The sequence below is a fragment of the Schistocerca americana genome, chromosome 4, assembly GCF_021461395.2.
Source record: "Schistocerca americana isolate TAMUIC-IGC-003095 chromosome 4, iqSchAmer2.1, whole genome shotgun sequence".
Taxonomy (NCBI): Eukaryota; Metazoa; Arthropoda; class Insecta; order Orthoptera; family Acrididae; genus Schistocerca; species Schistocerca americana.
Genome location: NC_060122.1, coordinates 434,630,911 through 434,654,547, shown reverse-complemented (window position 1 = coordinate 434,654,547; position 23,637 = coordinate 434,630,911). Strand labels below are relative to the sequence as shown.

Sequence of the window (23,637 nt, the reverse complement as noted above, 5' to 3'; positions counted from 1 at the left end):
TTCACTCCTTCAGCAGATTGAAATCTTGTTCCTTTTAATACACATTTGACCTTTAAGAATAGATAAAAGTCATGCGGCATTAGGTCAGGGGAATAAGGTGGGTGGTGTAACACTGGGATACAGTACTTTCCTTGAAATCTGTTAATAGACAATGTGGTACGAGCCAGTGCATTGACTATTTCTCCCACAATTTGAGTCATTTTTTCATATTTTCTCATGGAGCTGAGCAAGCCCATTTAGGTAGTAATATTGATTAACCCTTCAGGAATCTAGTGAAGATTCACTTTGAATATTGCTTTGCTCTTTCGAGCCTTTTTTCGCTCTCAGTTAAGTTGAGTCCTTCCCATGTACGGACTGCTGCTTGATTTCTGGATCATAAGTGCACAATCAAGATTTGCTATATGTTTCCATTCTTTTCAAGAAAGTAGTATCACTTTCAGTGGTCTTCAAAGTGTCAATACAAACGTTTTCAGGAGCTTCTTTTTGTTTGATCACTGCAATTTTCGGCACCTGTTTCACACACATCTTTATCACGTTAAACTGGTTATGTAAAATTTGCCTTATGCATTCTTCCCCAATTCCTACAGTTTCAGCAATTGAGTGAATACTCAAATGATAGTCTGATCAAATCAGTTACTTACTTTTTCAATACTTTCACGTGTTTTTGATGGTGAAGGGCATCCTGGCCACGAGTCATCTTCAGTGTCTTCTCAGCTATCTTTGAAATGTGTGAACCACTCAAAAACCCACATATGCGATAAAAAGTCTTTGATGTACACTTATATTTGTAAAACACAATTTGTTGCTCTATTATTTCTCTTATCAATTTTCCGGAAAAAAAAGATGTAACACAAACAAAGGCCATGGCCACATTGATCTGTCTACAGAAACCAGAGATGCTGCATTCCACTATTGGTCGCTCATCTTTGGCACAGGTCTACTTACTCCGTGAAAGCACCAGGTCCATTATTTTATGAGCACATTTCTCATATAAATCAGAGAGTATATGTCCGCGACTTCCCAAACCCAGGGACAATTTCAACCCAATTTTGCACAAGAACTGCAGACCTAATGAGTATTGGCACTGTGGGTTTTTTTAATATCCTAGTTCCAATAGGCTCGGAGATAACACGCAAAAATATGTTTTTTTCAGCCCCTGCCGTAAGACTGCCCTGCACAACAGATAAATTGTGTGGGCACTGTATCGGCCTACCAAATCAACCTGCTTAGCATGTGAGCCTAAATGGCAAGAAACAATTTTCTGAGCACTGACATGTAGGCTGCCCTATTTGACAGGTGAATAGTTTTGGAAATAATATCTGCCTGTTTTATTGATCTGCTCTGCTTGCCAGCCTGTACATCAGTGGCAAATAAATGATTTTCAAGTCCTTGATGTGTAGCCTCCCCTGCATGACAGAAGTATTGTAGGATTAGTGTCTGCCTTCTTTATTGAACCATATTTCAGGTGCTACACATGCCAATGAGCATGCCTGGGGTTATGCAGAATGGATAGAGAAGGAAATGGACAGAGTGATGGGGAGGGGGAAAAGGACCGAGAGGGGGGAGAAGGAAATTGACAGAGGCAGGGGAAAAGGGGGAGATGCACGAGGCCTATGGAAGGTATAGATGGGTAGCGGACAGGGAGAGAGAGGAGGGAGGGTAGGAAGATATGATCAGAGAAAGAAGGGTGGAGGGAATGAACAAAGAGAGGGTGAGGAGGAGATGAAGAGACAGAGATAGTGGGGAGAAGTAGACACACAGATGAAGGTGGGAGGATTAGGTGGGTTGGCAGATGGAAGAAGAGGTGGACACAGAGAGGGTGGGGGAGGATGCATGTCCAATATATGTGTTGAATGCATACATGAAGCCATGGGGTAGGCTACTTCTCATAGAATTTATTATTGTATTCTAATGAAAAAGATGTATTAAAGAATTGCTGCTATGGAGGTTTGAAATAAAACACGGATATAAAAATCAGAGCACTGTTTAAACTACCAATTAAATGACATGACAAGAAAACAGTACAGAGTGCTTTTAATCCCGACTCCAAGCAAATTTACAAATATCCCTTGAACAAATTAGATAAAACTGCAAGGGAATTGTAAAAATAGTGTGCAAAACGTAACACATAATCCGTATGGGTGTCCATAACAAATCTGTTCAATATATTTTAGAAGAAAGACTAAAAAATAGACAAGTAATCCTACAATACCAATGGTACCATCAATCAGTAAATCATTTCAGCACAAAACATTAATGCATAAATATCTGCTTTCTCTCTCTCTCTCTCTCTCTCTCTCTCTCTCTCTCTCTCTCTCTCTCTGTGTGTGTGTGTGTGTGTGTGTGTGTGTCGTGGTGGTGGTGGTGGTGGTGGGAGGGGTTTAATGCACAAGCCGAAAAAGCAGATGGTAAAAAATACTTGGGGAAAATATATATAAATGCAAAAAACTTACTTTTGAGCTGCAATGAGCTCAGATCGAGTCTTTGTTAACTCTTCACTAATAGCCTGTTTGGCCTGAATTTCAGATTGTAAACTGCTCTGAAGATTAAGAAGTTCCATCTTATCAAGTTTTTGACTTCGCCGATTGCGCCAGTTTTTATCCTGGAACAACATGTCTTTGATTATCTTCGTACAGTAATATATTTCCTGAACACTCATTACAATCAACACATCCATAATCAAGTAGCAGAGAAAGTATGATGTGACAATAACTACAGAATCAATATGGAAAAATTATAATAATACAATCTAAAATAGATATAATGGTCAGTAAATACAGAATTATGGACAAGTGGATCTTTCCCTCAGATATTAAGAAGAAAGATAGACAATTAGACAATGATACTGAAATTAGAAACAGGAGATGAAAATAAATACCTGACATTTGTAACCCAACAGCATGCATCTTATGCGAGAGAGAAATGGTCTTATGTGAGAACTGGCTCAGAAATTGGGGTTCAATAATAATGTAAGAAAGAACAGAGTAATTTAATAACAAAAAGTAATGGGATGATATGAAAATGAAAGAAAGGAAGAAAGAATGGGTTTCAGAGAAAGCAAGAGAACCAGCAGACACAGCAAATAACGAATGGATTGCAGAGAATATCAACAATTGTGTGAATAAATTGCACATAGCCTTCAGGCAGCAAGCACTGCACTAGTTGCAGCTGATATCACTGCATTCAAACTGCAGTATTTATAGCATTATTAGGATGTAACTTTTGCTTTGTTTTGTGGTACATTACATTGAAATATGTCAGGAAGCAACCTAATGTGCACTGAGGGAACTGCATCAACAACTTTCATCTGTACCACACAAAAGAAAAAAAGCACTTTTATTTTGAAACTTGCATTGATAAAATTCTGCAGAAAAAGTGTATACTGTGTGAGAAGACATGGCTACATTAACGGTTCAATTCTCAGTTTGGAGCATTTACAACTTGAATTTCCTCTATTTCATTCACTGAGTCAATCATTTCCTATATAAAAGCGAACCTTCAGGACCGTGGAAGCGGAAAAAAAATCAAGAGTGCCCAAGAGAGCAATTTACAAACACAGTACTGACAGTAACTAGTTTCAAAGGAAAGCCGGCTTGTTTAATTTTACATGATCACATAAACATGTGTCACAGAACGTAAGTTATCTACAGGCTACAATAATAAAAACCTGTTTACAGTGAACATTGATTTATCTTATGCAACTAACACAAAACTTCAACCCCTGAATTTAGATGTTTAAATAAGTTTTTCCTTTTTTCTATTTTTTAAAAATTTGTTTTGAATTTATAGGGATTACAACTTACTACTTTACCTTTGTTGGGATCTTGTTGAGATCTTTGACTAACTGTACAGTATCCAAACTAGAAATTTAGATAAGAAGGAAGAGCACACAAGAAAATGTCGAACTGATTTTGTTATGAGCAACAAATATCATTATGGACTTTGCTCCTCCAGAACTCTTCATGATACTACTGTGGCAACTCAGTGTATTTCATTGTATGGTCGTCAGCAAAATGAAGAGCAAGGAGGCGAGCTGGAGATGGAAATTATTTTTTAAAAAGTAAAATAAATTCTATCTAGATAATTATTCAAACAAACACACAAATAAAAAAAAAATATTCACGTATACTCTATTAGTGGATAAAGGGATTACTCGTCTCTGCAAATGCCAGATAATAATTTATTATTTGTACTGTAGACTACCATAACATTTTCTTCGTATATTTCAGCTCAGGGAGCTTTACATTCGACAAACAATTTTAATGCTCAATACAGAAATATGACCTCAATTCTAATGGTCTGTCTAGAGTTCGATCCCCAGTTGGTCCTAGGATTTTTTTCTGCCACCTACTACGTCTTTCACCTCTGCACCATTATTCAGAGTCCACATTAAACTGCAGGTTCCCTTATAAATGGCTAAGTCACTTCAGAGGTTGTAGGAATACTACCTTCAATAGGACCCTGCCTAGAAAAGAATTGTGGTCTTGTACATAGCTTTATTTACTTTTCAGTGTAATAAATATAACATAGGTGAACAACGTCATCAGTTACATTACCAACACAGCTCATCAACTGTCTTCTGGACTTGGCATTACTTGGAAGCCACTGATCGTAACTAGACAAAGATAAGAATGTATCCAGCACATCTTAATTTGCAATACCTTCCTCATCTGTATCAAGAATGTCAAAGCTATAGGACATGAATTCAGTGCATACAATTACGCAATTTCTCTTGTTTGTAGTCAAACAAAATGAGTGAACAAATTAAGGGCTCTCTGGGTGGTAACAGTCAAAATCAATAGCCTTTAAATCTAACATCTCCTAAAACAGTGATATCAAGTAGCTCAGATGAAAATGGTTCACTGTACTGACCCTACTTGACAGTATGTTTTTCAGCCTTCAAACTGGAAATCTGAACAAAATATGTATTATGGCTACATATTTGATTTGTTCCCCAGTGCTTATTGAATTACAGGAAGTGCTAATTTAATGTAAAACTTTTAGAGCCACTTAAAACAAAAAAATCAGGAATAAACTGTTTAAGAACATCATGCTTATGCTAAGAATATGGAGGAAAAAAAAAAACTTGTATGTGGGTGCACACTGTCATATGAGAGTAAGATTTCTTTTGGATTCTTATAACACTGAAAACATTGGAAATGATTCTTGACCTTATTTAAAGTCTTTATACATGTCTCTGAATTAATGGTTGACCCTTTTGGAAAAATATGCACGAGATTGATACCATCACTATCTGCAAAGATTGCCATCATAACTTTGACAGCAGATGGAGTTGCCTTGAATTTCTTCTTTTTTGGTGATTGTAGGTGGTGCAACTCCAGTGACTGCCTTTTTGTCTTTGGCTCAACGTGATGCATCAAGGCCTGTTTTATTCAAGATACTAGTGAGTTGTTTTTCTTTCCTCCATAATCCTCCACCCCCTCCTATCTTCTTCTTCTTCTGCTTTTACGGCCTCATTGGACCACTTCAGTCAATCATTTCTGGTCCTCTTCTTTGGTATTTTCCCCTTCCGAGTGGCCCAGTATCTCTTCATTCGTTCTGATGCTTTTCGTCGTTCCTTATCTGTAAATACCCTTTTCATTGTATGTCGTTTGTCAATTTTTGGTTTAAATCTTATTTCTGTGTCCCTCAACTTCTTTAAATTTGGCGTTTTGTTCTGCAAATCATCCAGAGTTATTTCCAGTTCTTCCATTTCCTCTCTTATTTCCTTAAGCCATCCTCCTTGTTGTTTCAAATTCCTGAGTTTCTCAATAATTTTCCTTGATAATCTGGTTTCTGGTGTCCTCAGAATGTGACCACAAAAAGAGATCCTTTTCTTTCGTATAGTATCAGTGATGGGCTCCAGTTCTCTGTATACCACTTCATTTGGAACTATCCGCCATTGCCCAGCTTTTTGATATTTCTTATTTATGCATGTTCTAGCAATTCTTCTCTCTACTTTTAAAATTTTGTCAATTCTGTTTTTCTGGGTGACTTTAAAAAGAGTTTCACTTCCGTATGTAACCTCTGGTTGAACCACCGTCTTGTAATGTTTTAATTTTGTTTTAATTGATAGACATTTTTTATTGTACGTAGACCATGTTAGTTTTTGAGCTTTTATCATTTTATTACTTCTTGCTCGCCATGCAGGTTTCTCGTCCAATTTATGTGTTATAATTTCACCCAGGTATTTAAATTGTTTCACTACTTTAATTTCCCTATTGTTCACTGAGATGTGATCTATTACAAGTGGATCCGTTACCATTATTTCAGTCTTTTCAAATGATATCTGGAGTCCTAATTTTTGTGCTATATTTTGTAAGCTTGTTATTTGTTTCGTGGCTTCCTGAATATTATTAGCTAGTAATGCTAGGTCATGAGCAAATCCCAAGCAATTTAGATTTATTTTATCTTTCTTAGTTCCAATTTTAATATTCATAGGATTTTCCTTGTACCATTCTCTCATTACATATTCAAGAGCACAATTGAATAGGAATGGTGATAAACAATCTCCCTGTCTCAACCCTGTTTTAATCGTAAATGGTGCAGATATTTCTCCTCTAAATTTTACTTTGGATTTGGTGTTTGTTAAGGTTAACTGTATCATTTTTATTAATTTAGGATGAAGTCCAAAATTCCTTAATATTTTCATCATTGAAGATCTATGGATGCAATCATACGCCTTTTTGAAATCTACAAAGGTTATGACTAGTTGTTTTTGCCTTCTTTTGTAGACATCCATAACTAACTTCAAGGTGATTATCTGTTCTGGGCAGCTTCTCCAGGATCTAAACCCTCCTTGATATTCTCCCAGTTCCAGTTCTAATTGATCTTTACAGCGGTTGTATGGTATTCTTGACATGATCTTATACATGCAGTCCAAAAGGGAAATTCCTCTATAGTTGTCTGGATTTGATTTTTCTCCTTTCTTATGTAATGGATGTATTATAGCAGTAGTCCAATTTTCTGGTAATTTCTCTTCATTCCAGATTTTTACTATGCATTGGTGTAATGCTACCTTTGCTGGTTCTGCTGCATATTTCCAAAGTTCAGCAAACGTTTGATCTTCTCCACTTGCTTTGTAGTTTTTGAGTTCTTTCAAAGCTCTGTAGACCTCATTAATTGTAGGTGGATTTATATTTTCTGCTGGTGTTTTAATTGGGGTTTCTGTGTTTATCTGAAGAAGTTCTGGGGGATCTTCACAATTTAGTAACTTGTTAAATGTTTCTGCTAGAATTTCTGTATTTTTACTATTGCTATGGGCTAGGTTATTATCTTTATCTTTTAACATTAATGTTGGAGGATCATATCTTTGTAATTGTCTGCCAAATATTTTGTAATAGTCTCTTGAGTTTGTTTTTTCACTATTTGTTTCTATCATTAGAAGTATATCTTTTTGGTACTGACGTTTAACTCTCTTTATTATTTTTTGTGTTGTCTTCCTTTGTTTTGTGAGTTCCAAATATGATTTTTCTGTTTTTTCATTTTGATGCCTTAACCAGACTTGGTGTGGATCCAACACTGCTTCATCACATTCATCGTTCCACCACTGGTGTTTTTTCCTTGGATTTATAGGGGCAACTTGTTCAGCTATTTGTTTCAATTTGGGAATTATTTCTTCCAGATCATCTGTTATTTTTATATCCCTGGTTTGTGCTTCATAATCCTCATTTTGTATCAGTTTATGAGGGTCATAGGTTCTCTTCTTCTTCTGGTGGGATTTTTTCTTTGCTAATGGGGTTAATTTAATTTTAATTTTTATCATGTAATGATCTGATCCGGTATCTGTCCCTCTCGGTACTTTCACATTGTAAATTTCCTTGTGGTAATTCTTATCCATGCAGACATGGTCCAGTTGCCATTCTCCTTTTTTCCAGTCTGGATGTTTCCAAGTTTTTAGTTTACTTGGTCTTCTCTTAAAATACGTCAACTTTGAGATAATGTCATGGTTTCTGCAAAATTCCACTAGTCTTATGCCATTTTTGTTTGTTCTTCTTTGTGCTGTCCATTACCCTATTATGTCTCTATATCTCTTTTCCCTTCCTAACTGTGCATTGAAGTCTCCAATTAAAATTTTGATGTGATTTTTATTAATGTTATTCGTCGTTTGATCTAAGAGCTCCCAAAATTTTTCTACCTCTTCTCTGTGTTCTTTTTTATTATTTTTATCATTTGTCGGGGCATGGGCATTTATTATTGTGTACATTTTATTTGCAGCTTTTAGAGTTAATGTTGAGAGTCTGGGAGATTGTGCTTTAAATTCTATTATGGACTCTATTATTTTCAGACTCACCACGAATCCTGTTCCAAATTGTGGACACTGTTTCATGACTCTTTTCCCTGGTATTCCCTTATAAATCCTATATCCTTGCGATTCTATCGGCTCCTGATCAGTATTTCTCATTTCTTGAAGTCCGGTTATGAGAATCCCCTTGCGATCCATTTCATCCGTCAGAATTTTGAGTTTGCCTGGTTGTATGAGGGAATTTATATTGTGTGTCGCAATGTAGTTTATTTGTCCTGTCTTGAGTTTTGGTCGTCTGTCCGTTTTGGGTATTTTCAGATGCTCCGACTCATCCAAGTTATCTTTCAGGTGACTGCCCACCGTATCCGAGTGCAGTCTTCCTTGGTTATTGCCAAGCGGTGGATTATTCCTTGAAAGATTTCCTTCCATGTTTGACTTTCAAAGGTAGTCAACCTTGTATGGAGCAAGCTCCGAGTTACAACTACGGTTGTTAGCCGTAGAGGTTGTTTAGTGTTTGGTCCGCGAGAGCTATTTTATTTCGCTCAAGTCCGCCGGTAAACCGGTGAGGACCCCCCTATCCACCACCTGGGACGCGCCACGTCGGAGTATCACCTCTCCGCCTGCTACGACACCGTATTAGGATTATCCTCAGTAGTTTTGCAACCCCCTTCCATATTAGGGCTGTCTTCAGTAGTTTTGCAATCTATTTACCTGTCTGAAAATTTGTTCAGAGAACGAAAGCTTCTGAAAAGTGGTACAAACAAGACTTAAAAGGTATTTCAACAAAATGAAATAACAACTGTAGTTCACACTGTACCAGGTATCTAAGCATAGTGACACATTGTAGGAAATTATGCAATATTCTTTACCCATAGAAGTGAAAGGTTGAGTGCATTTCTGTAGCTGTGTGTGTGCACTGATTAGAAAAAGAGCAACAGCTCTAAGGCCAATTACATCCCTACACAGTTATGTGAGTCCATGTGCAACAAACCAATAACTCACAGGTAATTGTTGTCTTTCTTCAGTTTTGTTCATTTTTTCCATTCTGGAATATCATTAGTAGTTTTCTGTTCACATGGCTATTCTGCAGCCCTATGTTTGGTTTTGCCCTATCTTTGTTCCTGCATTTTTTCATATTTATAACTCTAACACATTCTTTGTCCATTTTCTCTCCTACACCATACTTATTTTCTGGACACATGGTGGTCTTCCTGTGTTTCTCTGTTTGAACACTACTGTTGTAATGGCCCATCATGCCATCGGCTGCTTTACTCCTGATCTCTCAGCCTTGGAAATAATTTTATCACTGGAACCTACTTCTTTGCACCTTTTGTTTCAGTTAATATTCTTGATACAATACTTGTATAAACTAACTATGCCAGCACCACTTTTTGACTAAGTATGTTTGTTCACAATTACGTTCCTAAATTCTCAAGTGCGCCTAGTAAAACAGTTTCTCAAATCACATCTTTTAAGCTTCTACAACTGCCACCTGTATCTCATTAAATATTAATGCTACAATCACTTACTTTTTACACTACATCCATTAGTGTTTTTCTTTTACATTTCCTTTTTTTGCCACACTTTGTCTACTATCAATCCAATTGGGATTCCTTGCTTATTCTTATTCTACATTTACCAGTTCAGAAAATAGTCCATCCCCTGGAAGAATATGGTTCCACATACTCCTGCTGAAATACCTTCCGGCACTTAGTATTCCTCCAAATGGACTTACAATTAAAACTGGTGTGTCTAGATGACATTCATTTGTTCATTCACTCATTTAAAGAGCTTCGCCTTATTTAGTTCCATCAGTCAATAGCCTTCACTTTTTTGCTCTTGCATAATTGTACAATCTTCGCTCAGATCACAACTAACTGCCTCTGCTCCTTTGCAAAATCCTTTTATTCTGTTAACAATAATTTCTTGCATTACTAAACAGAGACAGTTAAATATTTTCTCCGAAAGGTAATAATGCAAATGTAGATACAAGTGCTTTGAAAATAAATACATTGCCTGACAAAGAAAGTGAATCACTCAGCAGGGAAGACTAAATGAAACTAAATTTCATAGGTTTTTAGAGGGTAGGTGATGTTAATCATTCATCAGCAGACCATGCCTCCTGGTCATGGCACCACCCCAAACACAGCTGTTTGTATTGTGGTGTTAGGGGTAGTCTCTGTGTGGAATAGTAATTCCTTAGTCCACCGGCTGATAGACTCCGAACAATGTTGCAGCAAGTTGATTACTTGTTCATGGATGGAAGGTGCAAATGTGAAGGGGTTAACAAGTGCTTGGTGTTGTGGTGTTCAGATGTGGTTGACAGGAATGTTCACAAGTATGCATCCTTCTTATGTTTCCTTGCCGTCCAATATCAGGTCACTGTCACATCTGAATGCCCCTTAATTCTGGACACTGCTTGGTATGACCAGCTGATATAATGAGGACCAACAATGAGAGCCCTTTCATACTCAGTCAGGAGCTGATAACGCTATCTCACAAGAATATGTAGCACGCCAGTGTCCTCTACAGTGATCAGTGATCACTCAACATCTGAAGCTGTTCACACCCCTTATATACCCCACCTAGGCTACTAACAACACTTAACATGAATAATATTAATGCACTCTGGTGGCTCTTCTACCTGTCTCAGAGAATTTCAACTCTCATAATTTACATAACCACCAATAGCTTGTATGTGTATGTAATTACATTGACATCCAATCATGTCTTCTGGGTGCTTCAATTCTTTTGTCGGGCAGTGTACATCAGCAAATATATGCACAGCACTAATCAACTACCCTAATCTACTCCAGCATTTACAACAAAACTTCTGAAGGGCATTTCTGTAATTCATCAGTACCATTATGGCATGAAATTCTCTAAAACTATTCCATATGAAGATTTTCATCCACGGAAAGTTTGTTTTGAAATAAGCATGAATAAAACCTGATGTTTCTGGCACATCACCCAGAACTAATGTTCACCACGCATCCATTATCTAACAGAGAAGATTAAGAAATTTTAAGAAGTCAGGGGCATATCACCAAAAAGTATATATTCCAAAACAAATAAGGATAAAGTTTTTATCATGAAATCAATAAAGACTATACAACCAGATTCCTGAATCTTGATCAACTGAAACAAAATGTTGCTTCTCATTTTTCTTCAGTGGGGGAGTGTGGCACAGAGGAGCAATTTGAGTTAGAACAAATTTACTCAAAGTCTGCCAATCTAGCCTACATTCTGTCACAGCCAAAAAAGGAGTCAGCTAACAGTAAATTCTAATGGCAAACAAAATATAAACTCACGGTTTAGATAAAATCTCTCTTAAACACAAAACAATGATATTGCAAGACAAAAAAGCTTATTAAAACCAGCAATGTCATACAATATTGCTCAAAATCAGGAGTTGGTTCATGGTTGTAATGGTACTTACAGCAGTGGCTGCACTGGACACTCCAGCATGTTTGAGGAACTCAAGCTCTTCAGTCATCTTTGTTGCCAATGCTTGTAAATAGCCCCTTGCATCCTTTTCATCACTTACCCTAGAGGTGGAAAATGATCAGTCTCTCTCTCATGGACATTGTCTTAAGGTAAAATATGAACAAGGGTTGTACAGTTATTATTCAACTACTGACAGAGATAAAACTCAACTACTGACAGAAATAAAACAATGTTCTCACCACTGGATTATTTCACTAATCTGTGCTTCCCATTGAGCAATAGCATCTTTCTTGCTTCTCAGTTCTTCGTATTCTTCTTCAAGTTGCCTTCTTTCATTCTGTATTCGACTTACACTCTCAGTTAGCTGCAAATTACAATAAACTGACAGTTGGCATATAACCCAGCAAAATGGAATTAATAATTTTATGAATAATTCTGTAAATAAATGTTATACAACAAACATGTTCTGTAGACTACAAAATGTAGTACCTTCATCTCGTTGAGCACATCTTACTAAACAGTCTTCACTACTTATCTGGAATGAGAACCAAGTACCTTAACTACTGCTCCTCTTTCCTTAGCTTGTAATACTGAACATCATGAGCTATTAGAATCCCAATTCCTTTATGACTGATGCAAACTACAAACATGGAGGGCAGCTATTCGCAAGCATCGTGTGTAAACAGAGAGAGGAAAAAGCCACTCAGAAGCTCTAGTAAAGACAGGACACACAAGCACACATTATGAACATGAAATAACAAAATGCAACAATTCATTTTCCTAATGACACATGAAAGCTAAAACCCCCTTGAAGACTGCCTCTGCACATGGGGACGAAATTTTTGGTTTTTCCAAGAGATTTATTTGATCACAATCTAACAACCCACAATATTTTAATAAGTGCCTCTCTTTTCTAAAAGATAAGGGAGACTCCCATCCACAACTTTTTAGTTCCCCAACTAGAATTTTGTGACATATACAGTCAAAGGCCATGGCATGGTCTCAGAAAATGATACAAAGAATTTTTTTCTTGTTTGTTTCTACCAGAACAGAATTCCCTGTAGGGTCTTAGTTGTGAAACCCAACTGAGCAGTCATTAAAATGTTATTGACAGAATTTGCTGATATTACCCACTGTCTCACAAGTTTTGGAGAACATAGGAAGGAGAGAGACAGACCTAATTAGAAGCCACTTGCATACTTTAATATCTACAAAGAAGTGTTATAATTGCATACTTCAATCTTTCAGGAAATATGCCTGAATTCACTGACTGATTGCAAACACACATCAAAGGGGACGCTACCAAGTCAGCAGAAGGTTTCATTCAGTACTTTGTTTGAAATCCCATCACACTTAGAAGAGTTGAGATACTAGTTGTTAGTGGGATAATGATATTTGTGATCTCTCTTTAACAGTTGACTTGGCCACACTGCTGGATCACTTTTGATGGTCCATTTTCTCTCCCTGCTTTCAGCTACTGTTACGAAGAATTCACTGAATACAGTAGCCAATAATTTAACATCATAAGTCTTTCTACCACCACCATCATGGAGCTGAATACCTATGTATCAAGTGGCTATCTTTATTTATTCCACTGTCTGTATTTCATTCAACATTTTTCAATACTCCCACAACAGAGTTATACATATTTAGGAAAATTAATGGTAGACACATACAAAGACAATAACTCAATCATTTCAAACATATTGCTAATTAGAAGCAGTGCAAATATCAAAACAATTCACACAACTCAAGTTTAAATATACAGATAAGAAGGAAGGCCTTTTTCCATATAGAACAAAATAGTATTCATTGCACCAAGCTTGCAGTGAAGGAAACAATGCGTGGCTAACACATATATACAAATTCAGACAGCCAAATTACTGAACTAAAAAAGAGTATTTTGAGAAAGAACTATGAGAGTCAAAACATGTCTTTTGTGTTTTAAAACTTCATAGACAAATGGGGAAAATTTTATTATCTCACAATTTAACTTTTTACGTAATAGGGGGATATGCTGTCACTGTACAGCTGAGTCAGTGAGCAGAAGACAGGCATATTACAAAAACGAGCTAGTGGAGCTGTTAGATGATTCCTCCTTCAGAGCTGACAGAGAAACAAAAAATACACATCAAAATGCAGAAAATTGTCCCAGCACTATGGTCCAACTGTGGTAGCTCTGAAGGATGAATCATCTAACAGAGGACAATAATCAAAATCTTAGCTGCAAGTTCAGTCCTCTTTAAGTGCTTTTCTAGCAGCCAATGTCTCAACTACACGGTGAGTGATGATCTTTCCTGTATCAACTGCCTGCATAGAACCTTAGCTTTTCAATATTGTAATAAATTAATCTTATCAAATACAGAAGGTAAATTGAACTAAAAGCCTACAACATACAAATTTGATAACGTTAAACTAAGATCAAGATTACTCAGCATAATCTAACATATTCTACTTTCAAGTATTTCCTTAACATATGAGCTAAACTGACTGTGTCCAAGTCCATCATCAACTTCTTGTTGTCTTCCAATAACATCAGTCTTTCACGTTCATGACGCCTCTTGAGCTCTGCAATTGTCTCCTCACTGTCAGTCAAATCTTCAAGTCTCGTGGCATCCAATTTCTCCTTAACAGCTTGTACCTGATCAAAAAATGTCATATTTAAGTAAGTAAGTATCAGAATTGTGTTATTGTAAATCTAGTTATGACTGAAGAATATATTTACATCTTATTTAAGTGCATTCAGTCTTCATAAATTAGAAACTGCCCACAAGATTTTAGCTTGAAGAATAAAGGTGGAGATAAAAGCTTGCAATGGCATTCCAAACTTTAAAAAAATGTGTTCAGTAAATTAATCCTTTTCTCAAATATTCAAATTCACTTTTCCAGCAGTGAGGCTTTACTTTGATCCTTTGCTTATGTAGTAGCTGCTGAAAATTAACAGTGCAGCAAATATCCTGAAGGAACTTTGACTGACACCCATTCCCTTTCTACCACTTAAGGAAAGCATTATGTATGGGAAGCAGTTTGCTATTACAAAAGGATAATCTACATTCACTTTTAAGGTAACAAAATGATTAAAATCAAGTGTCCACATCAGAAAGGTTGATCAACTTCTATTATAATGAGTTATGTCTTACAAGGAAAGACATCAATGTATGAGAAAGAAAGTGACACACAACACCTGCTTTCCTTGCAGATGTCTCCATTTTAACTTTGTTTTAGTCTATAGCTTTTCCCTTTGCTTCTGCTTCTGGCTCCTCTTTCCTGGTGTAAATCACTTTTACATCTGTTTAAGTCAGTGATTCCCAATCGGAGGGTAATAACCCCCTGAGGGCTAAAATGAAATTTTCTGAGGGGTAAACCAAACAATTTGATTCTGTTTCAGTTACAGCACCAAATTAATTTCTGAACATCGTTAGTATTATCACAATTTTTGAAACACTTTAATACTGATTATATAAGTTATCAATAATTAATTTTCCTCAGTTTAATCCGGTGGAGGTTACAGGTTCCTCACATAGTCCACCCACTACACTCATGTTGTGCTTTGTCCTGTACATCGCTGACGATAAAAGTGAGACATATCTGTGACACATGCTAAATGTTTCAAGAAAATGTCTTCTCCAAGTTGTAGATGGTACCTGAGTCATCCAGAAACTGCTTCATTACTCGCTTCGAAATAGATAAATGAAGTAATTGACAGAACAACACAGCAGTAACTACATAGGGCTGTACACTTTATTATTATTATTATTATTATTATTATTATTATTATTATTAGGCTGGTTAGACACAAAGCATAACAGCCTGACATTATCCAATATCCAGTCCAGAAGTAAGGAGTCCAGCAACCAAGTTATTCACAAACAGCAAGTATAGTGTGCACATCTGAACTTGTTTGATATTAAATGGGTACACCCTCACTGTGGATAGTTAGCTTTTTTATCTGAGAAGTTGTGGATAGCACTTGCAATGCACCAGGAATTCTTTCGTCATTCATTAAAAAAAACCCACACCCACAAACTAAATATCATTCACATTTCATCATTTAAAAAATAAAAGTGTTCCAAGAAAAGTCTTTCATTCTACAATTTACTTAGTTGCTAAGGTTGGTGATAATGGGAGGTGGGGATGGGGTGGGGAGGGGGGGGGGGGGGGTACTAACTAATGTTTGATTGCACTCAGGGGTTACAGTCTAAGAAAGGTTGGGAACCACACCACTGGTTTGTGTTTCTGTTATCAGTCTCCCTCTTTGGACTACATTTCACGGAAAAAATGTTTTGGTTACTAGCTGATCTGCTAAACTTAACTGTTGTTAATATTTTGTTTCCTTACCCTAATACGTGTCACAGGTTTTATTTGTTGCATGTAAATTTTACATTCCTCTCTCCTTTTTTTATTTATCTAATTTAACTCTGTTTCTTAGATTTATTATACATATGCATGCTGCAGATCACCGTAAAGAGCATGGTGTAGGTTATCTGTCATTACTGCAATTCAGTTACATTAACCATACACTCTCTCAAGACTCTCAACCCAGTGGTTAACATGAGCAACTGGTATAATATAAGTCAGATATGATCTGTAACTTCAGATCGATTCTCTTGCGTCCAGTAGTTACCAGTCTTAGCTTCAATACTGTGTGCAAAGCTTCCATAAATTTAAATTGTTTCAAACTCAATTCATTACATGAAACGTTTCTGTGGCTTTATCACTGCATATTATGTCTATTTTCGACTACGTATATGTAGATGGACTGAACACAATGTTGTCTGCTAGCTGAGGATGACCAGTTGGCTGAGCTGAGAAAGCTGTCAATAATGATCACGGCCATTTGTCTTCTACCAATACAGCTACGCCTGTGACTCACTGGGCAGAGTCTTCTTAAAGTGAACAATTAGACACTTAACTATTTCATTCACAGCTGGGTGCACTTATTTCTGTATGTATACAAAATGCACCACTGGACAGGGAAAAAACATACTCAGTTAATAACAAACTGTTCAAGATTTCATCTGTAAGTACTGCCAGAATTTGTTTCAATTGTATCACCACATCCAGTGACAGTTTCAACTGTGCACCTCAATTTATGATTTCCTGTCAGAAAAGTCCCAGTTCAGAGTAACTGATGGGAAATCATCTGGAGAAATCAAAGTTATATCTGTGATTCTCCAAGCAAGTGTTATAAGCCTTCTGCTGTTTTCTGTCTATAAAAACAGTTCAGGAATATCAGCAATATTGTGAACAGAATAGATTGCTACTCATCGTAAAGATGACGCACACAGCTGCAGTCAGGGAAGATGAAAAGGCAGTTACGTGTAAGCTTTCAGCCAAAGCCTTCTTCAGAAAAGAAAAACACACACGTTAACAGGAGCAATCACACCTCACATCCCTCCCAATCCGGCCAATAATACGACTTTTCTTCATCACACTTTGAAACTTAACATCTTATAAATGTGTAAAATGGGAAAATGGTATGGAGTACAGTATCCACATTATTTAATGTCGCAGAGGAATCCTGTTATGGAGATAGCAGTCATGAGTATGTGTAAAGTGTGGAAGATTGTGTGAATGTTTGCGCATTTTTCTTTTCTAAAGAAGGCTTTGGTACAAAGCTTATTATGTGGCTGTGTTTTCATCTTGCCTTTCTGCAACTCAATGTGTCATCTCTACAGTAAGTAGCAATCTACTCTTTTCACAATATAGTTTATATTCCAACCTAAAGAATTTAGGATACAATCTGAGATAAGATAACTGCATTATGTGAAAAATGACAATGGAACCTGAACAATAAAAAGTGTGAGGTCCTCTAATTGGATACTAAATAAAATCCATTAAATTTCAGTTAGATGATAAATCACACATATGTAAAGGTTGTTGATTCAATTAAATATCTAATGATTACAATCACAAACAATTTAAATCTGAACCAACACTTAGAAAATGTTATGAGGAAGGCACACCAAAGACTGCATTTTATTGGCAGTAAAGACACTATCTACATGATGCTCACTGTACTCTTCTGTAGTATTTGCTGTGTGGTAAGGGATCCTTAACAGATATGATTCCCAAAAGACACTGAAAAAGGTCAAAGAAGTGCAGCTTGAAACAGGGGAGTGTGTGTTAGAGATGAGTTGGGGTCGCAGTCATTAAAGGAAAGATGTTTTGCATTGCACGTTGCAATGAGATATTCACACAAAAATTCAATCACTTATTTTTTCCCCTCTAAGTGTCACAATATTTTGTTAGCTCCCACATATGCAGGGAGAAATGACCATCATGATAAAATAGAGAAACCAGTGCTTACACATAGGTGTTTATTTTTCACATGTGCTCCTCGAGAGAGGAATGGTAGAGAAATAATCTGAAAGTAGTTCTATGTATCCTCTGATAAACACTTATATGTGAATTGCAGGGTAACCATGCACATGCACATGTACATAGATGAAACACTCACATGTTATCACAAAGAAAGAAGACATTTTCTGTCTTACAAACAAGTAATTCTGTTGGATTTCTTAGTATTCCTCCTAAGCTTGGAGTGATACAATATATCTTCGAAGACAAGATTATCTACAAAGAGTTTATCACTTGAAAGAACTGCTTATTGTTCATCTTTTGTGCAAGAATGAAAGAGTAAACATTTCACTGAAGAACTTGCAGAAAACAAAAACAAAAAAATTCAATGGTAGATTTTGTCACCATTATGACACAATTAAAAGTTGGTACCACTTGAGCTTCATGTCTTCAAGCTGATACAGACAAATTTACAGGAAGTGATGTTTGGAACAAAAAGACACTAGGTTGAATGGTTGAGAATACAAGATAAATTTTTTACCAAGCAGTGATACACAGCTTAAAATCAATGACAACTCAACTGCTCTTCATGAATTACTTAATGCATATTCTGTATCATTTTTGTTTCTGAAAAGAAATTTTATTTATTTGACTAATTAATTCACACATGGTGTTTATTTGCATTACTTTTTCTCTATAAAATGGAAGATCATGTATAGGTAGACTTACATATCAGAGAACTGCATAAGCTTTCAAGTTTTTGCTGTTCTTCTAATATATGCAGTTAACAAGGGGACAGAAATGGAAATGACAACGAACATAAGAATGACAATTATGTATGATACAGAAGCAGAGAGAAGATTATAAAAATAATTAAAGCTTAAAAGCTGGCACAGTTTAAGTGTTCTCATTCATCATCCCTCTTTCACTTGCCAGCTAACTCATTCCTGTCTTCATTTTGTGTAGGCTGCAAGGAAGACTGTGCTTAATGTGGAAATAGTATACAGGGTGTTAAAAAAAAGAAAGAAAGAAAGTGCCACACAGTCCTGCATGAGGCAGCATCAGTCAAAAGCAGAAGAAAAATTCCTGTAATGATACATCTGGAAACTAGTGCCTGTTCAGATATGGGCCACGGAAGATCTGCAGTCCACAGTCTGCATTTTATTTATAGATGACCCAGGATTCACAAACAATGGGATAGTAAATTACCATAATACACATGTATGGGCAAATGAAAATTCTCAATCAATCATGGAAGTGAGGAATTGGGGTCACTTCAGTATCAATGGGCAGGAATTGTCAGTAACAGGTTCATAGGAACATATACTTCACCAAGCAGATTAACAGATTGTGAGGCAGTACCTCAGGCACCACCCCATTTCCTACAGATTGTGTGACAGTAAATCACCACAACATTATGGGCAACAGATTGGTCGAGCAGGTCCAGTAGCATATCCCGATCCCACCCCACCACTTGCTAGACATAAACTCACTGGATTACTAGCTAAGGGGACATTTAAATGCATTGTTGTATGCCCAATCCATTGACAACATGCAGACATTACAGAAGACTTTACACAATTCTGAATGTGTGCATGATACACTGTGAAGAAGAGTGGTAACCACGTGCAGCACTGTGTACAGTATCAACTTCTACATGACAGACAGATGGGAATGAATATGTTACAATTTTTTAAAATTTTCCTTCATTTTGTCGACTGATAACATTTTCATTTATTGGCAGACATGGCACAAGCATAGGCAAATGTAAACACAGAGAACTGTAGCTTGGGGTATGAAGTAAAATTATGTTACACAAAGTTAATAAGTACAAGCTCATAATTAGATTAGACAGCAAAATGTATATGACTCCAAAACAATTACACAAATTTTCATTAAATGTAGACTGGAAGCAAACTGAGATTTCAAGATGAATCTTTTGCTTGCCTTGATGTGTGGTGTCATAAAATGCCAGGATATGGTCTAGATTAACTGCACTACAAAGAAATTAAAAATTCCTTGATTTCATCCAAGGAAACACTTTACGAGTTTCCTCATAACCACAACTTGTTCATAAATTAACCCCAACGTAAATTATGTATTCCTTTGCCACAATTTCTTCAGGAATTAACCCCCTGATATAAATTATGTATCCCTTTCTTTACCATATCCACTGTGTCTTAATTGTTTTCTCTTGAGCTTTATAGGAAATGAAATGTGAATACAACAGCTTTGGATTTATCTTCGACTCCTACTATCAGTAAGGCTAATCTATTTTTGCCAATTACAAATTATTCCATTCATCACAAAAGAATACTGTTAGTTAGGCAAAAAACAACGAGGAAAGCACTAGCACATATATGACACATCTGCAAGTATATTGTAGAAATGTAAATTTTGTTTAAGTGTTTCCAGTTATAAAAGGTATGAGTAATTTTTTTACAAGTGAATAAACATGCATTAAACATATTTGTCACAGAGTGTGGAAATATACAAGGAGTAATACTTTACCTCTCTTTCAAGAGTCTCTCTCCTGTTCTCTGAGTCTTGTAATTGATCTCTCAGGCTTGAGCACTCCAAATTAAATCTTGATTGTTGCTGCTGTAAGCTCTCATTATACTGAACTTGGAGCTTTTCTACCTCAGACTTTAACCTTGCTATTTCCTGTGATGCATGTGACTGGCTAGCTACAGAAATATCAGCTCCTACTATAATACTCCTCTGTCGCAACTTCTCAATTTCTTCCTCCATTTGTTTACAATATTCTTCGCTTCTTTCCCTAAGTTTGCGTTCTTTTGCTGTCTCTGCCATAGCTTCATCTACACGTGCTTCAAGCTCTCTTCTAAGTTTTTCTGCTTTGCGAATGTCATGTCGAAGGCTATCAATTTTTTGCATAGCTACTTCCAGCTCTTCCTCCTTATCCCGGACCTGACGTGAAAGTTTCTGCTTCTGTTGTCTCAGCTCTGACAGCCTGTAAGTGAAGATATTAGAATCAACCTATGCCACACATTGCCATGCAGTGATCACAAAAAAGAATTAAGAAACCCTGGAGAAATAAGGCACTTAAGGTGGTTGTGAACAAGAACAAAGAGGATACCATGTCAGTCTACTTTCATAATGTTTTATAAAGTAGTTTACAAATTAGTTGGTACAAATAAATAGCAAGAATTTCAGGGAGGTGCAAATTTAAAATAGTTACCGATTATGAGGCATTGTCAGAAACATAAATAACATTGATCATTCACACAAATAACATACATATTTTATAACAAAGAGTTGTATTAGTAATAGTTACTACAGTCATAACTAGTAACATCATTTACACACGTCTGCTGAAACAAATTTCTGATATGAGTAAATAAAGTTACTGTATGTGGGTTATAGCAACAGGAAAATGTTTAGAACAGATATGCACAAACAATTTTGCACAAAATTGTTATGCTAGATTGGTAAATCAGGAGTAAAAATGCACCTATTCCATTGCAATAATAGCATGAAAAGAAAATTATACAATGAGCAACAAATTCAGTTTACAGAAAGGGTGTTCTCACTATGGCTGACATATTCTTTGCACACTTCAGCAACTGTTTTGATATTTAAAAAAAAATATATATTATATTGTTTATTCTGTCATATCAGTCATGACTTTCTGCAAAGTGAAACTCAGAAGGCACAATAAATCATACAAACAAATTTTTGAAAAAAAAAGGTATTGCTAAAAATCAAATCTTCTGTAAATAAGCCATTAAAACAGACAGTTTTGGATTTTTACCACACTGCTGAAATCTTAAGTTAGGCTGTTTGAGAAGACTGTATGTGATTACAAGGCAAAGTGTTGTATATATTTTGGCCTATCAAAGATGAAGGTACAGTTTTTGACAGGACAGGGAATTATGTCATGTAACAGCCAACTCCTGCAACACTGCCAAAGCCAATGGTTCCTCTGCATGCAAAAGGAAGACCTTTCAGAATGAGATTTTCACTCTGCAGCAGAGTGTGCACTGATATGAAACTTCCTGGCAAATTAAAACTATGTGCCGGACTGAGACTCGAACTTGGGACCTTTGCCTTACGCGGGTAAGTGCTCTGCCATATGAGCTACTCAATCACGACTCACAACCCATCCTCACAGCTTTACTTCCACCAGTATCTCATCTCCTACCTTCCAAACTGGCGGAAGTAAAGCTGTGAGGACGGGTCGTGAGTCGCGCTTTGATAGCTCAGTTGGTAGAGCACTTGCCTGCAAAAGGCAAAGGTCCTGAGTTAGAGTCTTGGTCTGGCACACAGTTTTAATCTGCCCAGAAGACCTTTCACCTGACAACATTCTGTGATGTGGAAAATATTCTTTCAAAATTGCAAGAGAAATTTTCAATAGAGACAGAACTGGCATCTTTAACAATTTACTTCCTACTAAAACACATTCCATTAAGGGTAAAAAATCTCAGGCAACAATACTTCTGAAGAATGTAAATGTTGTGTTCCTTCCTTTGAAATGCACTATTCACATGCAGCCTCTGGATCTGGGCATGACATACACTGTTAAAGCGAAATATGAGAAGCAGTCATGCAATACTCAATTACAATCCTTGAGAGGAAGGAAGTGATGAGATTCAACATGTTTGTTGCTGCTTGGAATTGTGTAACACAACAGAACTTGTTAAATTGTTTCACAATGGGTGGTTGGGGTATATCAGTTGCTGTTGAAGATTAAATTCTTCCAGAAGAAGACAGGAGTAGAATCAGAGATTTTCTTGAAAATGTGACATTTCAGGACTTTGTTGTCTGTGATGATGACATCCATATTTCTGCACCTGGTACAAATGCGGGATGTGTGAAGTGCATGTGAATGAATGCTGCGAGGTAGGAAGTAATGGTGACAACAATGAAGAACGAAGAAGAAGAAGAAGAAGAAGAAGGAGAAGAATAAAAGGGGAGTAAGAGGAGGAAGAGAGGGCCATTACTCAACCTTCTGCAGTTGCTGTACAAGGAATTAATATCCCCAGGTACTAATTTCCCTCTTTTCATGTAGATGAATCAGTTCTTGACTTTGTTAAAAAATAAAGGATGTATTCTGTGAAAAGTGCGATTATATACGTATATGTGTTTCTAATGTATTTAAATATGTAGTGTAGGATATTGGTTAAGTTTGTAATTAAATAGCGCTTATGTCACTTAAACAGGCTTGGACTGTGATTCTGGGTGACTCCTTCCCCGTTAAGAGAAACCCCTGTTTAAGGAAAAAATACTTGGTCTCCACAGATTCCTCAAGAAAGAGGTTTTTTACTGTAACTCCCCCCCTCCCCATATCGCTAGTGTCAATTTTATTCAAGATTATACTGTAAGAGAAATATCTGTCAAAACATAAGGACTTAACAGCACTTTATGAATGATTCTTCTGCAACAGATAGTGGGAACTGAATTAAATTTTTAAAATAGAGAGAATGGTATATAGTTTTGATCCACTGAAGAACAATTATCAACCACACAGCATATGTATGTTACATTCCACGACCTTCTATTTGATGTAACAGATGTTTAACTGTTTATGTTCAAAATATAATAATACTTGAGAAAAATACCTACAAAACAATAGGAATCAATGTTACATATTGACATAGCAATATACATAACATTAGCTTAACAAT

At 36.4% G+C, this 23,637-nt stretch overlaps 1 protein-coding gene across 1 annotated transcript in view; it reads right to left on the bottom strand.

Moving 5' to 3' along the window:
- LOC124614022 (serine/threonine-protein kinase Genghis Khan) overlaps positions 1 to 23,637 on the bottom strand; it is a 349,615-nt gene that overhangs the window by 151,668 nt on the left and 174,310 nt on the right. Inside the window, exons 13-17 of the mRNA XM_047142836.1 lie at positions 20,504 to 20,963; positions 14,184 to 14,333; positions 11,932 to 12,056; positions 11,685 to 11,793; positions 2,454 to 2,602 (exon numbers count right to left, since the gene is read on the bottom strand). Of these exons, the coding sequence (XP_046998792.1) occupies positions 2,454 to 2,602; positions 11,685 to 11,793; positions 11,932 to 12,056; positions 14,184 to 14,333; positions 20,504 to 20,963 (993 nt within the window). The remainder of the gene's footprint in view (positions 1 to 2,453; positions 2,603 to 11,684; positions 11,794 to 11,931; positions 12,057 to 14,183; positions 14,334 to 20,503; positions 20,964 to 23,637) is intronic.